This window comes from Squalius cephalus (assembly GCF_949319135.1).
Source record: "Squalius cephalus genome assembly, chromosome: 7".
NCBI lineage: Eukaryota > Metazoa > Chordata > Actinopteri > Cypriniformes > Leuciscidae > Squalius > Squalius cephalus.
In genome coordinates this window covers 35,288,350-35,302,393 of record NC_137128.1, presented here as the reverse complement: position 1 = coordinate 35,302,393, position 14,044 = coordinate 35,288,350, and the positions used below count along the sequence as shown (strand labels likewise).

General features: G+C 40.1%; 1 protein-coding gene and 1 long non-coding RNA gene across 2 annotated transcripts; both read right to left on the bottom strand.

The window, feature by feature from the left end:
• Positions 1-3,340: 3,340 nt before the first annotated feature.
• On the bottom strand, positions 3,341-4,182 carry LOC307162078. Its single transcript, XR_013821857.1, has 3 exons — positions 4,082-4,182; positions 3,812-3,902; positions 3,341-3,648 (listed from the first exon to the last, which is right to left on the bottom strand). It is a non-coding gene; the product is annotated as an uncharacterized lncRNA (long non-coding RNA).
• Positions 4,183-5,805: 1,623 nt separating this feature from the next.
• LOC307162452 (somatostatin receptor type 5) lies at positions 5,806-10,535 on the bottom strand. The gene is made up of 3 exons (XM_079877767.1): positions 10,526-10,535; positions 9,040-9,474; positions 5,806-6,559 (listed from the first exon to the last, which is right to left on the bottom strand). Exons 2-3 carry the CDS (start codon positions 9,444-9,446, stop codon positions 5,878-5,880), a joined length of 1,089 nt encoding a protein of 362 aa, XP_079733893.1. The 5' UTR covers positions 9,447-9,474; positions 10,526-10,535; the 3' UTR covers positions 5,806-5,877.
• Positions 10,536-14,044: the final 3,509 nt, after the last annotated feature.

The following is a 14,044-nucleotide window of genomic DNA, read 5'->3' as shown; positions in this document are numbered from 1 at the left end:
TGCCATATTCCTTGTCAGCCATTTTTAATGTTAATGTATATTGCTGTGTCTTACCAGAGCTGGACTTTAAGTGGCTTTGGTCTTACCATCACTTTGGTGTACTGAAAGGAAGCTTGGTAGGCATCATTGGCATTATGCCCAGGTACCTGAGCAGTTTGGGGATAGCGCCACCTTGTGGTCAAATAAATTAAAATGTGATGTAATTTCCAATAATTCAATTAATTTGGGCGAAAGTCATTGATTATGGTCTCTTCTTATTCCTTGGGCCATAAGAAGATAATGATATCCCGTTTTAGAGTGTCAGCCTGTTACTTGTCTGACGTGATGATTTTTTTCCCATCAAATGTTGTCAAATCTTCTCTAAAGTTGGCTATATCTTCAGACCAAGTTGCACAAAAGTTGAAATAAAGGTGTCATTTTAGGAGACACTTTTTAATGTAGAGATTAAGTCATAATTGCAACGACAACCTGTCACATGCCTGTCCTGTCTTGTGCTGCACATGGGTGTTTTGTTATTTTGGGCCATGTGCTCAGGTCATTATCTGATCCCTCCCCCTTGTTATCTGATTATTGTTTGAGTTCTTCCACCTGTTCCCTTCTGATTAGTTTCCCTTTATAAGTCCCTTGTTTGCAGTCTGTGTCAGCACGTTGTCTTATGTTTCCTGTTGTCTGTGATTCCCCAGTAAGGTCATGTTCTGTTTTTGGTTTTGTATTTTCTAGTTATGTTTTTCCCCCCTCGTGGGTTTTGTTTTGTATTTGTTTTTCTTTTATAAATAAACACCATTCTCTGCACTTGAGTCCTCGCACCTTTTTGCATTTATCCTGCCGTGACATAACGTACCAACCCCATGAGGACTCAGCAGAGAGAGGCATTTGATTGGGTCAGTTTTGGGGCGATGGTGGATTGTTTAATTCGCGATCGGGAGAGAATTGCCAGGGAGGTGGTCCCAAGTCCGGGGGTCCCGAGTCTGGTGGTTCCGGTGGTCCCAGAGTCCGGTGGTCCCAGTTCCGGTGGTCCCGAATCCGGTGGTCCCAGTTCCGGTGGTCCGAGTTCCGGTGGTCCCGAAACGGAGGAGAAGGAAGAATCCCTCCGTGACTGTTCCGGTGGTCCAGAATCTGGTGATCTCGAGTCCGGTGGTCCGGAGGAGGAGAAACCCCTCCACAACAACTTGTCCGGTGGCTCCTAACCCAGAGACCATCCTGGAGGTGACTGCCATCCATAGCGAGCTGTCCAGGCGTCCTGCTCTGCCCGCGCTGTCCAGGCGTCCTGCTCTGCCCGCGCTGTCCAGGCGTCCTGCTCTGCCCGCGCTGTCCAGGCGTCCTGCTCTGCCGGCCCCGCCCGAGCTGCTCGCCCTGCCGGCGCCACCCCAGCGACCTGGCACGTCTGCCGATCCAGAGACTGGTCACGTCTGCCGAGCCTGTGTCTCCGGACAAGATGGCCGCCGCCGAGCCGGTGTCTCTTCCTGAGCCGGTGTCCGCTCCTGTTCCTGAGCGATGGCCACATGAGCCTGTTCCTGTGCCCTGGCCTCCTGAAGGGTCGTCTCCTCCCTGGCCTCCTGAAGGGTCGTCCCCGCCCTGGCCGCCCGAGAGAAAGTCTCCGCCCTGGCCGTCTGCACAGCCTGCTCCGCCCTGGTCTCCCGAACCCTGCGGGCCGCCCTGGTCTGTCCCGCCCTGGTCTGTCCCGCCCTGGTCTTATGGAACGTCTGGTAGCCGCTCCATAGGGAGGGGGTAATGTCACATGCCTGTCCTGTCTTGTGCTGCACATGGGTGTTTTGTTATTTTGGGCCATGTGCTCAGGTCATTATCTGATCCCTCCCCCTTGTTATCTGATTATTGTTTGAGTTCTTCCACCTGTTCCCTTCTGATTAGTTTCCCTTTATAAGTCCCTTGTTTGCAGTCTGTCGGTACGTTGTCTTATGTTTCCTGTTCTCTGTGATTTTCCCCAGTAAGTTCATGTTCTGTTTTGTATTTTCTAGTTATGTTTTTCCCCCCTCGTGGGTTTTGTATTTGTTTTTCTTTTATAAATAAACACCATTCTCTGCACTTGAGTCCTCGCACCTTTTTGCATTTATCTTGCCGTGACACAACCAGCAAAACTGTCATACTGAGAGAGAAAAAGAAGTCAAATTGTTTGAGGGGAAGTTAAAATATATAGGGCTGTCAATATTAACGCGTTAATGCATGCAATTAATTCTAAATCCTTAACGTGCTAAAATAATTGAACGCAAGTAAATTACTAAAGATGTGAAATTGCGCCATTAACATAATTGACGTCATGCAGTTAACCTAGATGATCTTAGAAGTTGGGAGGTTTCGCACTGAGCATCTGTAAATTTCTATTCAGACCCTTTAACCTGAGCTTTGTCATATTCTTGGTCGGTTTCACAGACAAGGTTTAAGCCCAGTCCCAGACTAAAATGCATGTTTGAGCTGTTTTAACTGAAAGCAACTTGTTCTGACATAACTTTAAATATGCCAGTGCCAAAACATTTTGTTTTGTCTCAAGATGCACACCAGTAATTATTATTTTTTCTACTTAATGTCCTGAAATGATCTAAGGCCCAAGCCTGGCTTAATCTAAGCTCTGTCTGTGAAACCGGGATTATGTGATTGTTTTTAAAGAGCGCGAGCCCTCACAGTACATTCACATTGTTCCCACGCACATTCAGGATAATGTTTTGATTTGTCGAGTGTATGTTACTGTGTTTAGTAATTCTGAATGGATCTGTGTAGTAGGTACATATCACTTGGTTATTTGGTGTCCTTTTGGATTCTCCAAGTGTCTCTTTTTGGTTATTTGGTGTCCTTTTGGAGTCTCCAAGTGTCTCTTTTTGGAAAGACCTAAATTTACCTTGAAAAAAAAGCTTGCAGATAATACAGTTTTGTGAGAAGCACCTTTTACTTTTACCATAGCAAATGATGACAAAATGGACATGTTAAACAAGATAAATGGTGTATTCTTAATTTCACGATAAGTGCAATTAATCGCGATTGAAAATTTTAATCTTGTAACCTCTAGCTTGCAGAGTATAATGTCTCCATGTCTCCCATCTGCCAAATTGGGTTTTGATAAACTGTTCTCCTTCCACAAATATTGTCTAAATCGCTCCAGTTTTGGCTCAGATGATCTACAGACCACAATGAACATCACATTTATTTTGTTTTTTTATTCAGAATAACAGAATTTTTGACTGAAGCATCAACCATTAATAACCCCATCTCGGTTGACCAAGAGTGGAAGTTTATTATTGTATCTATATCACATTTTTATTTTGTGATTTTCTTCATCACGCACATTTGCAATTGTTTTGTAAATACATACAGTATATTATATGTCAGTAAAGATGATTCAATACACATGCTGAAAAAAAAAACCCATGATGCAGATAAGCTTCCTGTTGCCATTCTTGGAGAGCAATGGATCATATTTCAGATGCATGTGACAGATTGAGATTGAATGTTACATTGCCAGCTCAGTGCAGCTCCACAACAGTCTACCGAGCAAGAGCGCCTCAGGCCGTGGTGGTCTGGGGCTTCACATGATGACATAGAGGGTCGAGAGGAGCACGCTGAGCTCATGTCGCAGATGAGCTTGTTAATCTGCAGTGTTAATTGCATCTCATCAGACCTTGTCGGCTCTGTGTGAGTCTGAAAGGAGTTTGATGTGAGCGTTGACAACTCTAATTATTCCGTAAACCCCCCCAAAATATGACTATTATAATTACAGTAGATAACGCTTGCGTTTAAGTGGGTATGTCTTGCGAGCGCTGTGAATGGGTGATGTTGTCAGTGTAATTGTGAGACAGCTCACCCCCATTCTCAGCGTTGTTCTCGTCAGGCTGTCTGCACTTTAACTGCGACCTTTTTGAACCGTTATTAGCTCATTGAGGTCTGAAGGGACACTGCATCAGATTAGCAAAAAAGATTTCATTGGTCACTTGCGTGGCTGATGTTTTGCTGGTTTATGTAAGAGGGATTACAACAAAACAACCCAATTTTCCAATCAGCTTTAAACCTACGTAAACAAAGTCGTTCAATGGTTTCGTTATTGTCAAATAACAGGCATAATCAGAAAACCAACCTCTTGATCTTTTCTACAGAATTCTCCCTCCTCTCATCCCAGAAATGATTTCTAACCTTGTTGTTATTTGATGAAATGACCAGCCTTCGATGCAGATTAAATGTCCCTGTGAAGTCAAGATCACAATGTTCTAATGCACACTGACAATGAGAAAATTACTAGCTTATACAAATGCCCTAATGTATTTCAGAACGTAAATGGAAGAAGGGCACAGATTTGTTGTTCTGGAGAGAGAAATGATTGACAAGGAGCCAGAACAAACATTTTGTCACACTTATGGAAAATGATTATGCCAAGGTAAAAACAGATCCCTGTACAAAACAACTATGGCATTTCCATATTTTTTATGGACTATGGCATTACCATGGTTTTAGAACCCCCCAAAAATATTGGTACAGTGATGGTATCAGATGGAAATACTATGGTACTTTAAAATATAACATGGTAATGAAATTCATGTGCCATAAATGGTATGATAAGAATACTATGGTACTACCATGGTACATGTTCAAAAAATACCCTTAATAATATGTATTTTTCTTGACACACCATTATGTTACATTCTAATACCAGTGATATTTTAGTATTATTCATATACTTTTTGGAATTAGCTTTTCAGTTTTCATTTTAGTTGAAGTTTTAGTACTGTTGTGATGGGCTTTTTACATTTGTATTCGTTTTTAATATTTCTGTCCAGTCAGTTTATTTAGTCAGTTTTAGTTTCAGTAATTTCAGCAACTTATTTAAGGTAACATTTTCTAACAGTTTTATTTTCTTGCAGCTTTATTTCAATTAAAACACATTTAATAATAGTTTTAGTTTTGGTTAATACTATGATTTTTGAACATATACCATGTCAATACTCAATATCATGTTGTTGTTTTTTTGGATATTTATCATGCTGATGCAATGGTTTTCAACTCTGTATGCTGTATCCTTCTCTTTATCTATCCTTCCTCTCAGTTCAAATCAGGCCAAAGAGTTGAACTGACATGGAGGGAGGAGCATGGGGAATGGAAAATCGAGAAGAACAACTGCAGGATCAATTCAGATCCACATTTTATTACATTGGCTACAATATTAGCAGAGGATGAAAAAAATCTTGTGATGACTCATCCGCAGGTGACACAGTTCTCTCAGCCGTGCCTCTGTCCTTAATGGAAAATATTTATAAACTTTTCCCATTTCCTAAATCACAGTGGTGCACTGCATTTCACATGAAGCAGACAGTGACTGTCAAAAAACTCATAACAGCACATATTGATGATTCATAACACCAATGATCAGCGAGCGGGACTCAAACGCACTACATTTAGCCTTTATAGACGATCTATCTGATATACAGTACCAGCCCACACAAATCTAATCTATTCCTCCTCCTCGCAACAAGCGAATTAAAAATGAACACATATGTCATCGAGAACATGCTAATGTGTGCGAGCGTGAACAAGTTGGTGATAAAAATCTGCCGTGATACGTTTTTAGTGAGAGCAAGAGATTTTGAGAGAGGGAAAGAGAGCAGCTGGCGTGCTGGAACATTGTAAAATGTGATGCTGAGCAATAAATGCAGAGGTCCATGGTCTTATGTTTCTGTTCCTCTCTGTAGTGTTACTAAGCAACTCACAATCTCCGCCAGCATGAGAGGGATGAGGATACTCTGGCAGAAAACACCTGTCATTGTGTGTCTGTGTGTGTGTGTCGTGTGTGTACTTTTGTGCCTGCGTGTGGGTGTGCTTTTGCTGTGTTCCAGGTATGAGCTGTACCTTACCATGGCGTTCTTCTGAGCGTGCGTTTTCTCATTGGGCTTGCGTTGCTGGTAGTATGTGCTGAGGAACGTGTTGAGACCCAGGCTGTGAGTGGGGTTGTGTGGGAGCGTGTTTTGGCACTATGTGCCGTAAGAAGGTAGCAGCTCTCCAGTGTTGGTGCATGATGGGTAGCAGCCCTCTCAGTTGCCTCAAGGCTGGCTTAGACAGCAGGAAGTAAAGTGGAGGGTTCCAGCAAGGTGCCAGACAAATCAGAAGAATGGCAGACAGTGAGGTCACCTCCCACAGCAGAGACACCTCCGTACTGGAAGACGGGGTGGTGGAGCTGGGGGCTGGGCTCGCGGGCCAGCTGACGGGCGAGCTGACAGAATTAAGGGAGGGTGATAAAACATTGACAAACTCCAGCACGTAATAAGGCAGCCAGCTGATGGCGAACACCAGCGTGGAGCCGATGAGAAGGGCGGTGGCTTTTTTATTTCGGTGGTCTGCGGCTAGAGTGCCCCGGCAGCGGTACAGGTGAGTGATGATGAGCCCGCAGTGCAGGGCGATGCAGAGGAGAGGAGCCACGTAATACACCAGAAACGCAGGAACGAGGAAGCCCAGCCAGTGACCTCGACCCACCGACCACGTGCAGCCGCTGTCAAACTGGATGTATGTGACTTTAGGTAGGGCCATGGCGATGGAAACCAGCCAGATAACAGCAACAGTGCCAGCTCTGTGGGCAGAAATAGAGGATGAAATATAGTTTATGACTCTTTATCCACCATATTCTTCACGTAAAAGTCGGCGCGGCAAGATGAAAATTGAATATGTTTGGCTTCAGGTGTCATCCGCTTTCAGTTATTTTTAGCTGTACAAAAAAGCTTGTTATGGTGCTTGATATTGCAAACTGGTATTTCTTACCCTATTCTTTGAATGTATTGTCGTAATTATAAACACACTGGTTTGTAGCTAAATAGTTTTACCATTTACAGCACTTCATTCTTCTCGTTATTTCCCTATATCGGCTAATGAATCGGAAGCGTTGAAAACTTAGGTGGATATCCCTGATGGCATCAGATGGGGCATATCATTTACTTACATTGTGGCAAAATAAGTCATATTTACCCGCGTTTGCAGTCCGAATTTAATGCGAGAAGAAAATTTTAAAGGATTAGTTCACTCAAAAATGAAAATTATCCGATAATTTACTCACCCTCAAGCCATCCTGTATATGACTTCCTTCTTTCAGTCAAACACAATTGGAGTTATATTAAAAATATCCTGCCTCTTCCAAGCTTTATAATGAGAGTGAATAGTAACTGATATTTTGAAGCCTAAAAAAGTGCATCCATCCATCATAAAAGTAATCCATACGGCTCCAGTGAGTTAATAAAGGCCTTCTGAAGTGAAGTGATTTGTTTCTGTAAGAAAATATCCATATTTATATATATGAATCACTGGCTTCCTTACGCGAGTCGAGTTCCGGTGGAAGAGTGAACTCTGACCCGACGCATGACCACTGGTCATTATATAGATCAGAGCTTGAGTTTGTTGCCCAGCCCTATTTGTTTGAACAGTGAGAGGCGTTTACTCTCACCTAAGCTTGATACTCCTACATCCTACGTCATATGCTGGAACTTGACTCTCTCATGAACGCGTGAACAGACGTTAGGCCTACCGGAAGCAAGTGATTAAAGTGTATAAATGTATGGATATTTTTCCTCACAAAAATGCATCGCTTCGCTCCAGAAGGCCTTTATTAACCCTCTGGAGCCATATGAATTACTTTTATGATGGATGGATGCGCTTTTTTGGGCTTCAAAATCTAAGGTACCATTCACTCCCATTATAAAGCTTGGAAGAGCCTTGTGTTTGTGAATTGTGTTTGGCTGAAAGAAAAAAGTCATATACAACTATGATGGCTTGAAGGTGAGTAAATTATGGGATAATTTTACCGCAAATTAACTGCAAAAACACATTTCTTGAGTTGAGTGCAAACTGTTTGCCAGCACGACCCGTACAGTCAGTATAATGAACAAATGACTCCTATGAGCCGGTATTTTTAGTGAATCAAACAAACAGCGCAAGTCACAACCAAATGACTTTCAAAAGGACCCAGGCGCCAACACTTCAGTTTGATGGATCCTTCACTGAATGAACTCACGAGCTGTGTCCCAATTCAGAGGCTGCATCTTTTGAAGGCGGCGAAGGTCGGGCCGAGCGTTGTTAAATAGGACGGTCAAGCCTATGGAGGATTGTTCTTGTCGCCTAGCAACTGTGACAGTACTAGCCTTTTCTGAAAACAGGGTTCACAAACGGTCTATAACAGTGGTTCTCAACTCCAGTCCTCGGGACCCGCTGCTCTGCAAATTTTGTATGTCTCCCTTATTTAACACACCTGAATCAGATCATCAGCTCGTTAAGAGAGACTCCATGAACTGAACTGAGTGTGTCAGATAAGAGAGACATACAAAATGTGCAGAGCAACGGGTCCCGAGGACTGGAGTTGAGAACCACTGGTCTATAATATAGTTCACCATGATCCATTTCAGTATATAATAAAGAGTATAAACTATATATAATCGCATATTAATAAGATATAAGTCAACATTTGAATGGCTTAAAAAATTGTTTAATTATTTTTACATTTGTTGCACTTAAAAGTGTAATTCAACAATTTTTCTAAACAAAAATCCTTTCGTAACTGGCGTGCAATGAAATCTGGGGTACGAATGATCCGTCTGTTATATCTTTCAATCCACGGGAAACGAAGGACACGTTTGAAGAGAGCCTTCGAACTGGGACAGCCTTCGCCGCGCCGCTGATGACGCAATCGGCCTTCGAATGAATTGGGATGCAGCTACTGTATCAATCAGGGCTGCATTTCCCAAAAGCATACATCATAGAAACCATTAGGACCAATGGTCTCTATAATCGACTTATGTTTACCATTCTTTTAGGAAATGCAGCCCTGGGCTGTTAAAGAATCAACATCAAGTTATTATTTCTTCTAGTGATGGAATATTTTAATAAAACTCATGGCATTACTATAGGCTACCATCACTACTGTAGCATGGTACTTCCTCTACGTTTTTGTAAACAAATACCTAAAACATAACAGATTTATCCTTTTTTTTTTTTTTGTATCACACAAACATAACTTTTTTTTCCACTTTTCACAGCTGTCTTTCTTGATCTGCTTCAGATACTCACACCTGCGCAGGGGTGGCGGGGGGCCGTGTCGAGGGAGCCACTATTCGATAACGCAACACAGAGAGGGCAGCCAGGCTGAAGATGTCCACTCCAGCGGTCAGGGAAGTCATGAAGCTCAACAACACACAAACACCTCCACCCAGCTGCCAGTTCTGGGAGCTGGCACTCAGTAGCACACATGGCAGGGTGAGGAGAGCGCACAGATCAGCAAAACTCAGGTTTAAAAGGAGGACAGAGCTGGGCTTTGAACGTCGCCTTGGGTTGCGCATCAACACCAACCACATGAGTAGATGACCTCCGACCCCCACCAGAAGGGAGAGGATGCTAACCAGAGGCAGCACCAGAGAAAAGGAGATGGTGGTGTTGGTGGAAACCGTGTTGAAGAGCAGGTTCACAATGGCAGGCATGATGGATTGTGTAGAAATCAGCCAGTCTCTGGGATAGTGAAGAAAAGAAGAGACAGATGGAGATCTCAATAGCTTTTATGCAACCCATACTTAATTAATAACCTCTCACTTACATAAACACAAATGAAAAAAACAAACAAATGAGCAGAAATGTAAATCAGCCAATTGTACTCGCATATTGTAGATCTCAGTGAAAATAATGAACAAAACTTTGCACTAATACTTTTAGCAATTACCTTTAACTACACTTTGCAACAGAAATCCATCCCACAGAATATAAAGAAATGGGAAGACAGGTGATAAACAGCCTGATAAAATGCGCAAAAAAGCTAATACACCCATTAAATGTGTGATATACATCCTAGCACAGGCATTTGCAATTACACTGACCAATTACTCACTGAGACTGTGGCAGGAACATATTCCAAGGATAATTTAAAGCCCATGATTCAACTTCCCCAACATAATATCTATACGGCCATTAAACCTTGAGGAAATTAGAGAGTTAGATGAACTTTAGAGAGTTTATATAGAAACCATCTGTGGGTTAGTTCTGCATAAAGAACAATCCATCTATCCTTAAACAATGAGAAAGATCAGCCAAAATAAATTAAAATGCTATTTCATTTCCTGAAAGTGAGCTTAAGCTTATCTGATCTGATTCTAACCCTGCGACATACTGAAATTCTTTAGAAATATAAGTGAAATTTCTGTTATAATATTTAATTTAATGTAGCATTATGACAGAGAGACAAGAGATAGATAGATAGATAGATAGATAGATAGATAGATAGATAGATAGATAGATAGATAGATAGATAGATAGATAGATAGATAGATAGATAGATAGATAGATAGATAGATAGATAGATAGTTTTAGAAGATCTGAAATCAATTGTCCAAAGTCCTTGAAAATGGCACAAAAAAAACAAGCTACAGCACAGAAGTCCAAATAAAAAGGGCTGACAAAGGTACAGGAGAAGAGAGATGACACACACACACACACACACACACACACACACACACACACACACACACACACACAGCACAGCACTGAAAGGAGAGAATGAAAAAGTTACTTGATCAGGCATCAATCGGGCAGTCTGTGGGCTCACTTCTGCTCATCTGCTGTGAGGCTCACAGCATCCCCTAATGCAGCCACCCCTTGATACACACAGTCCAGCCCTCTACACACACACACACACACACACACGCACATGCACACGGAAGAACAGAAAAGGGGGACACACCTGTATCCACACACACACACACACACACACACACCTGGAATTCTAATCAGCCTCATTAGGATATAACAACATTCATGTGCTGTTGAGGAGACTTTTGACGGAAAGAAACCAATTATGAGGAAGTGTTGAAAGGCCTGAGAGAGTGAAACAGGGAGCTAATTTACATTTATAAATACTTCATGATGCTCCACGGCCTCCTCCTAACACCAAAAACACCACACACACAAACACCAAAAATGAAGAACACTCTCCTACACAGCCTGACAGAGTCATAATTATGAAGTGAAAGTGGGAAAATGTGTGATAAGTCGGTAAAGTTTTGTGATTAGCTGGGAAAGTTTTAGGCACAAGACGCTCGTGATTGTTTACCTCTTTCTTGTCTCATAAACTGAAATCAGCTCATAAACGTTGATTATTGGAGGACTCTTCCGGTGTTTTCTAGTCTCTTGTGATTGCAGCCATCTGCTTGAGTTACTCATTTTTTTTCACTGTTCAACTTGAACCACTTGAGTGTGTGTCAGAGTGTGTGAAAGTTACGAGAAAGATAAGATTTGTGATTTAGATGCTTGTGTATCTTGCTCTTACAAAACAGTACTATGGTGTTTGGTTTGCTATTCTTTTAAGTACTTCAGAGTAACATGATAACTATAGTTAACATTTACTACAGTTATATGTCTATATATTATATATGTTATATAACTCTCCATGGTATTATAAAATATCATATGAATCACAGTGCGCCTACAATATATTGCCATCTGATATTTTTAAGTACGTTTACATTTACAGTTATATTAGAGCTATAGCATTATATATTTTTTAATGTAGGCCTATACATTTAAAAATTATTTATATTTGTCTGATTTATCTTTCCAAATCAGTGCATTTATTTTATTCATATGTTATTTAGGTACTATTAGTATTTATTTAGTATAGTAGGCTATTTATTAATATTTTGAATTCGCTTTTATTTTTAATTTAAGTTTTGGTCATTTGTAATGTGCTTTTGACATTTTTATTAGATTAGTTTTTTATATTTAGTTTTACCTGTTAAATTAATTTTAATATTTAATGTTTTTGTAGTTTTAGTACTTCAAATTTCTGTTAGTTAACAAGATAATATTTCTAATTTTCGTTTTAAGTTCTTTTAAGTTAAGTTTTTTCATGAATACTTGGTCACACTTTAGTTTAGGGTCCAATTCTCACTATTAACTAACTATTAACTTTGACTTTTGCCTCAATAACTCTTAATTATAGCTTATTAATAGTTAGTAAGGTAGATGTTAAATTTAGGTATTGGGTAGGATTAAGGGATGTAGAATATGGTCATGCAGAATAAGGCATTAATATGTGCTTTATGAGTACTAATAAACAGCCAATATCATAGTAATATGCATGTGTATAAGCAACTAGTTAATAGTGGGAATTGGACCCTAAACTAAAGTGTTACAGAATATTTATATTTTATTTCGTCTTTATTTAAATTAAAGAAATTTGTAGTTTTAATAGTTTTAGTTTTAACAATAACAACACTGGTCCAAATATGTGTATTAGAATATTTGAAGAATTAAATAATCTGACAACTTTGCAATTGGCCATTATTGTTTTGTAGTCCGCCTGATATCTCACTTTTAAAGTTCATATAAATGCGCTTGCTAACAGTACTTTTTTTGTAAAGGATGGGGGCTAAATAAGCGTGTGTTGTGTAATCCTTGCTTTAATGAATGTGATTAACAGAAAATAAATGTGTATATTGGTCTACTCACAGCCCTTTGTTCCCATAATTTATGCAGCTGCATTTAACATCATGTCACTTCATTTACAGCCTCCCCCACTGATGCTGGTGTGTGTGTGTGTGTGTGTGTGTGTGTGTGTGTGTGTGTGTGTGTGTGTGTGTGTGTGTGTGTGTGTGTGTGTGTGTGTGTGTGAGTGGGTCGGTGGGTGTAGGTGTGTGTGTTAGAGAAGCCATTAATGAAATGATTTATGTATATTCTTACAATCCTCTGTGACTTTCCGTGATTGTGTGAGCATGCGTGTTTTGGCTAATGCATGTAAGACATAATAATGTAATGACTTTTAATTCTGGCTTTTACATTTTAAACATAAGACAAATTGCTCCTTTGATATGTGATGTTTTCCCATTGCAATCTGAACAGGTGTGAATATGTGTGTGTGTGACGCTGTGACAGGAGTTGCTGTGACAGATGTTGTGCATTATTTGTTGGAAATTTACTATTGGGAGTTTTTCCAATCTGTGCATAATGTACACTGTCATTTTCATGCATATTGTAGATAATGGAGCAAAAATGTTTAAGCAACACTGGCTTTTCATTGTAAATGTAGTACCTAGAACCAATCCATAATGCCACAAAATAATACAATCTGAGTCTTTTCTGAGTCATATAAAAAAAGTATCATTAATCGATACAACAACGATGATCCAGCATTCTACTAACTATAAGTAACTTTGCAACTACATGCCAACTACCAGTCATTAAAGTATTAGTAGGCTGTCTGTTTGATATCTTCTAACACTTTATTGTAATGCTCCCCCAACAGACATTCTACTGACTATAAGTAACTTTGCAACTGCATGTCAACTAATTATACTAACTATAACATAACTGTCTGTCTACTAATACTCTAATGAGAGTTAGTTGACATGAAGTTGCATTAGGCCTATACTTGTAGTTAGCAGAATGTCTAAAGTGGACTATTGGATAAAAGTGTAATTTGTAAAGTCTACTTGCCTTCAAGAAATAAAATCACAAATAAGATCTCTCCATGATTTCTCCTAGACAGCAAATGGAAACTTCTGCATAAGTTCCTGCTACTCAGAATTTTTTTTTCATAATGATCCTTGAAAACATGTGTCGCTTGTAGATTTTTAGAGATCTAAACGATATCTCACTCTCTGTCTGTGCTTAGATTTCATAAGGTTGAAACTTTCCATCTAAAAGTTGATACGTAAAATATATAACTCCAGCAAGTCTCCTGAGCATGAAGGAGAGCTGCCTCTGATCAAGTTTGCTTTGGGTGGATTGAAAGTTTTATTATTGTGTCATTTTCCTTTGGATCAGTCAAATAAATCTTGAAATATCTATAGGCCTACTATAGATCATGACTGACCGGGTGTAAATCCTGCTCAATATAAAGCTTTTTACCAATTTGGTTAACAAATGCACATGAAATAATCACCTTAGTTGAAATTATTTGATAATGCGAGACCATATGAGAATATTAACAAGCACACTGTAGGAGAGTGGTTGCCAAGGACAACAGTCAAATATACGGTTTAGAGCTCATTATGCAAAAATATTTGAACTCAGAATGACTGACTAATCAGAA

Excerpts from the sequence above, each read along its gene's own strand:
- LOC307162452 (XM_079877767.1), bottom strand. The coding sequence starts at position 9,446 with ATGCCTGCCATTGTGAACCTGCTCTTCAACACGGTTTCCACCAACACC. Across the intron at positions 6,560-9,039 it reads CCCGCCACCCCTGCGCAGGT|AGCTGGCACTGTTGCTGTTA; the intron begins GTGAGTATCTGA and ends TTCTGCCCACAG.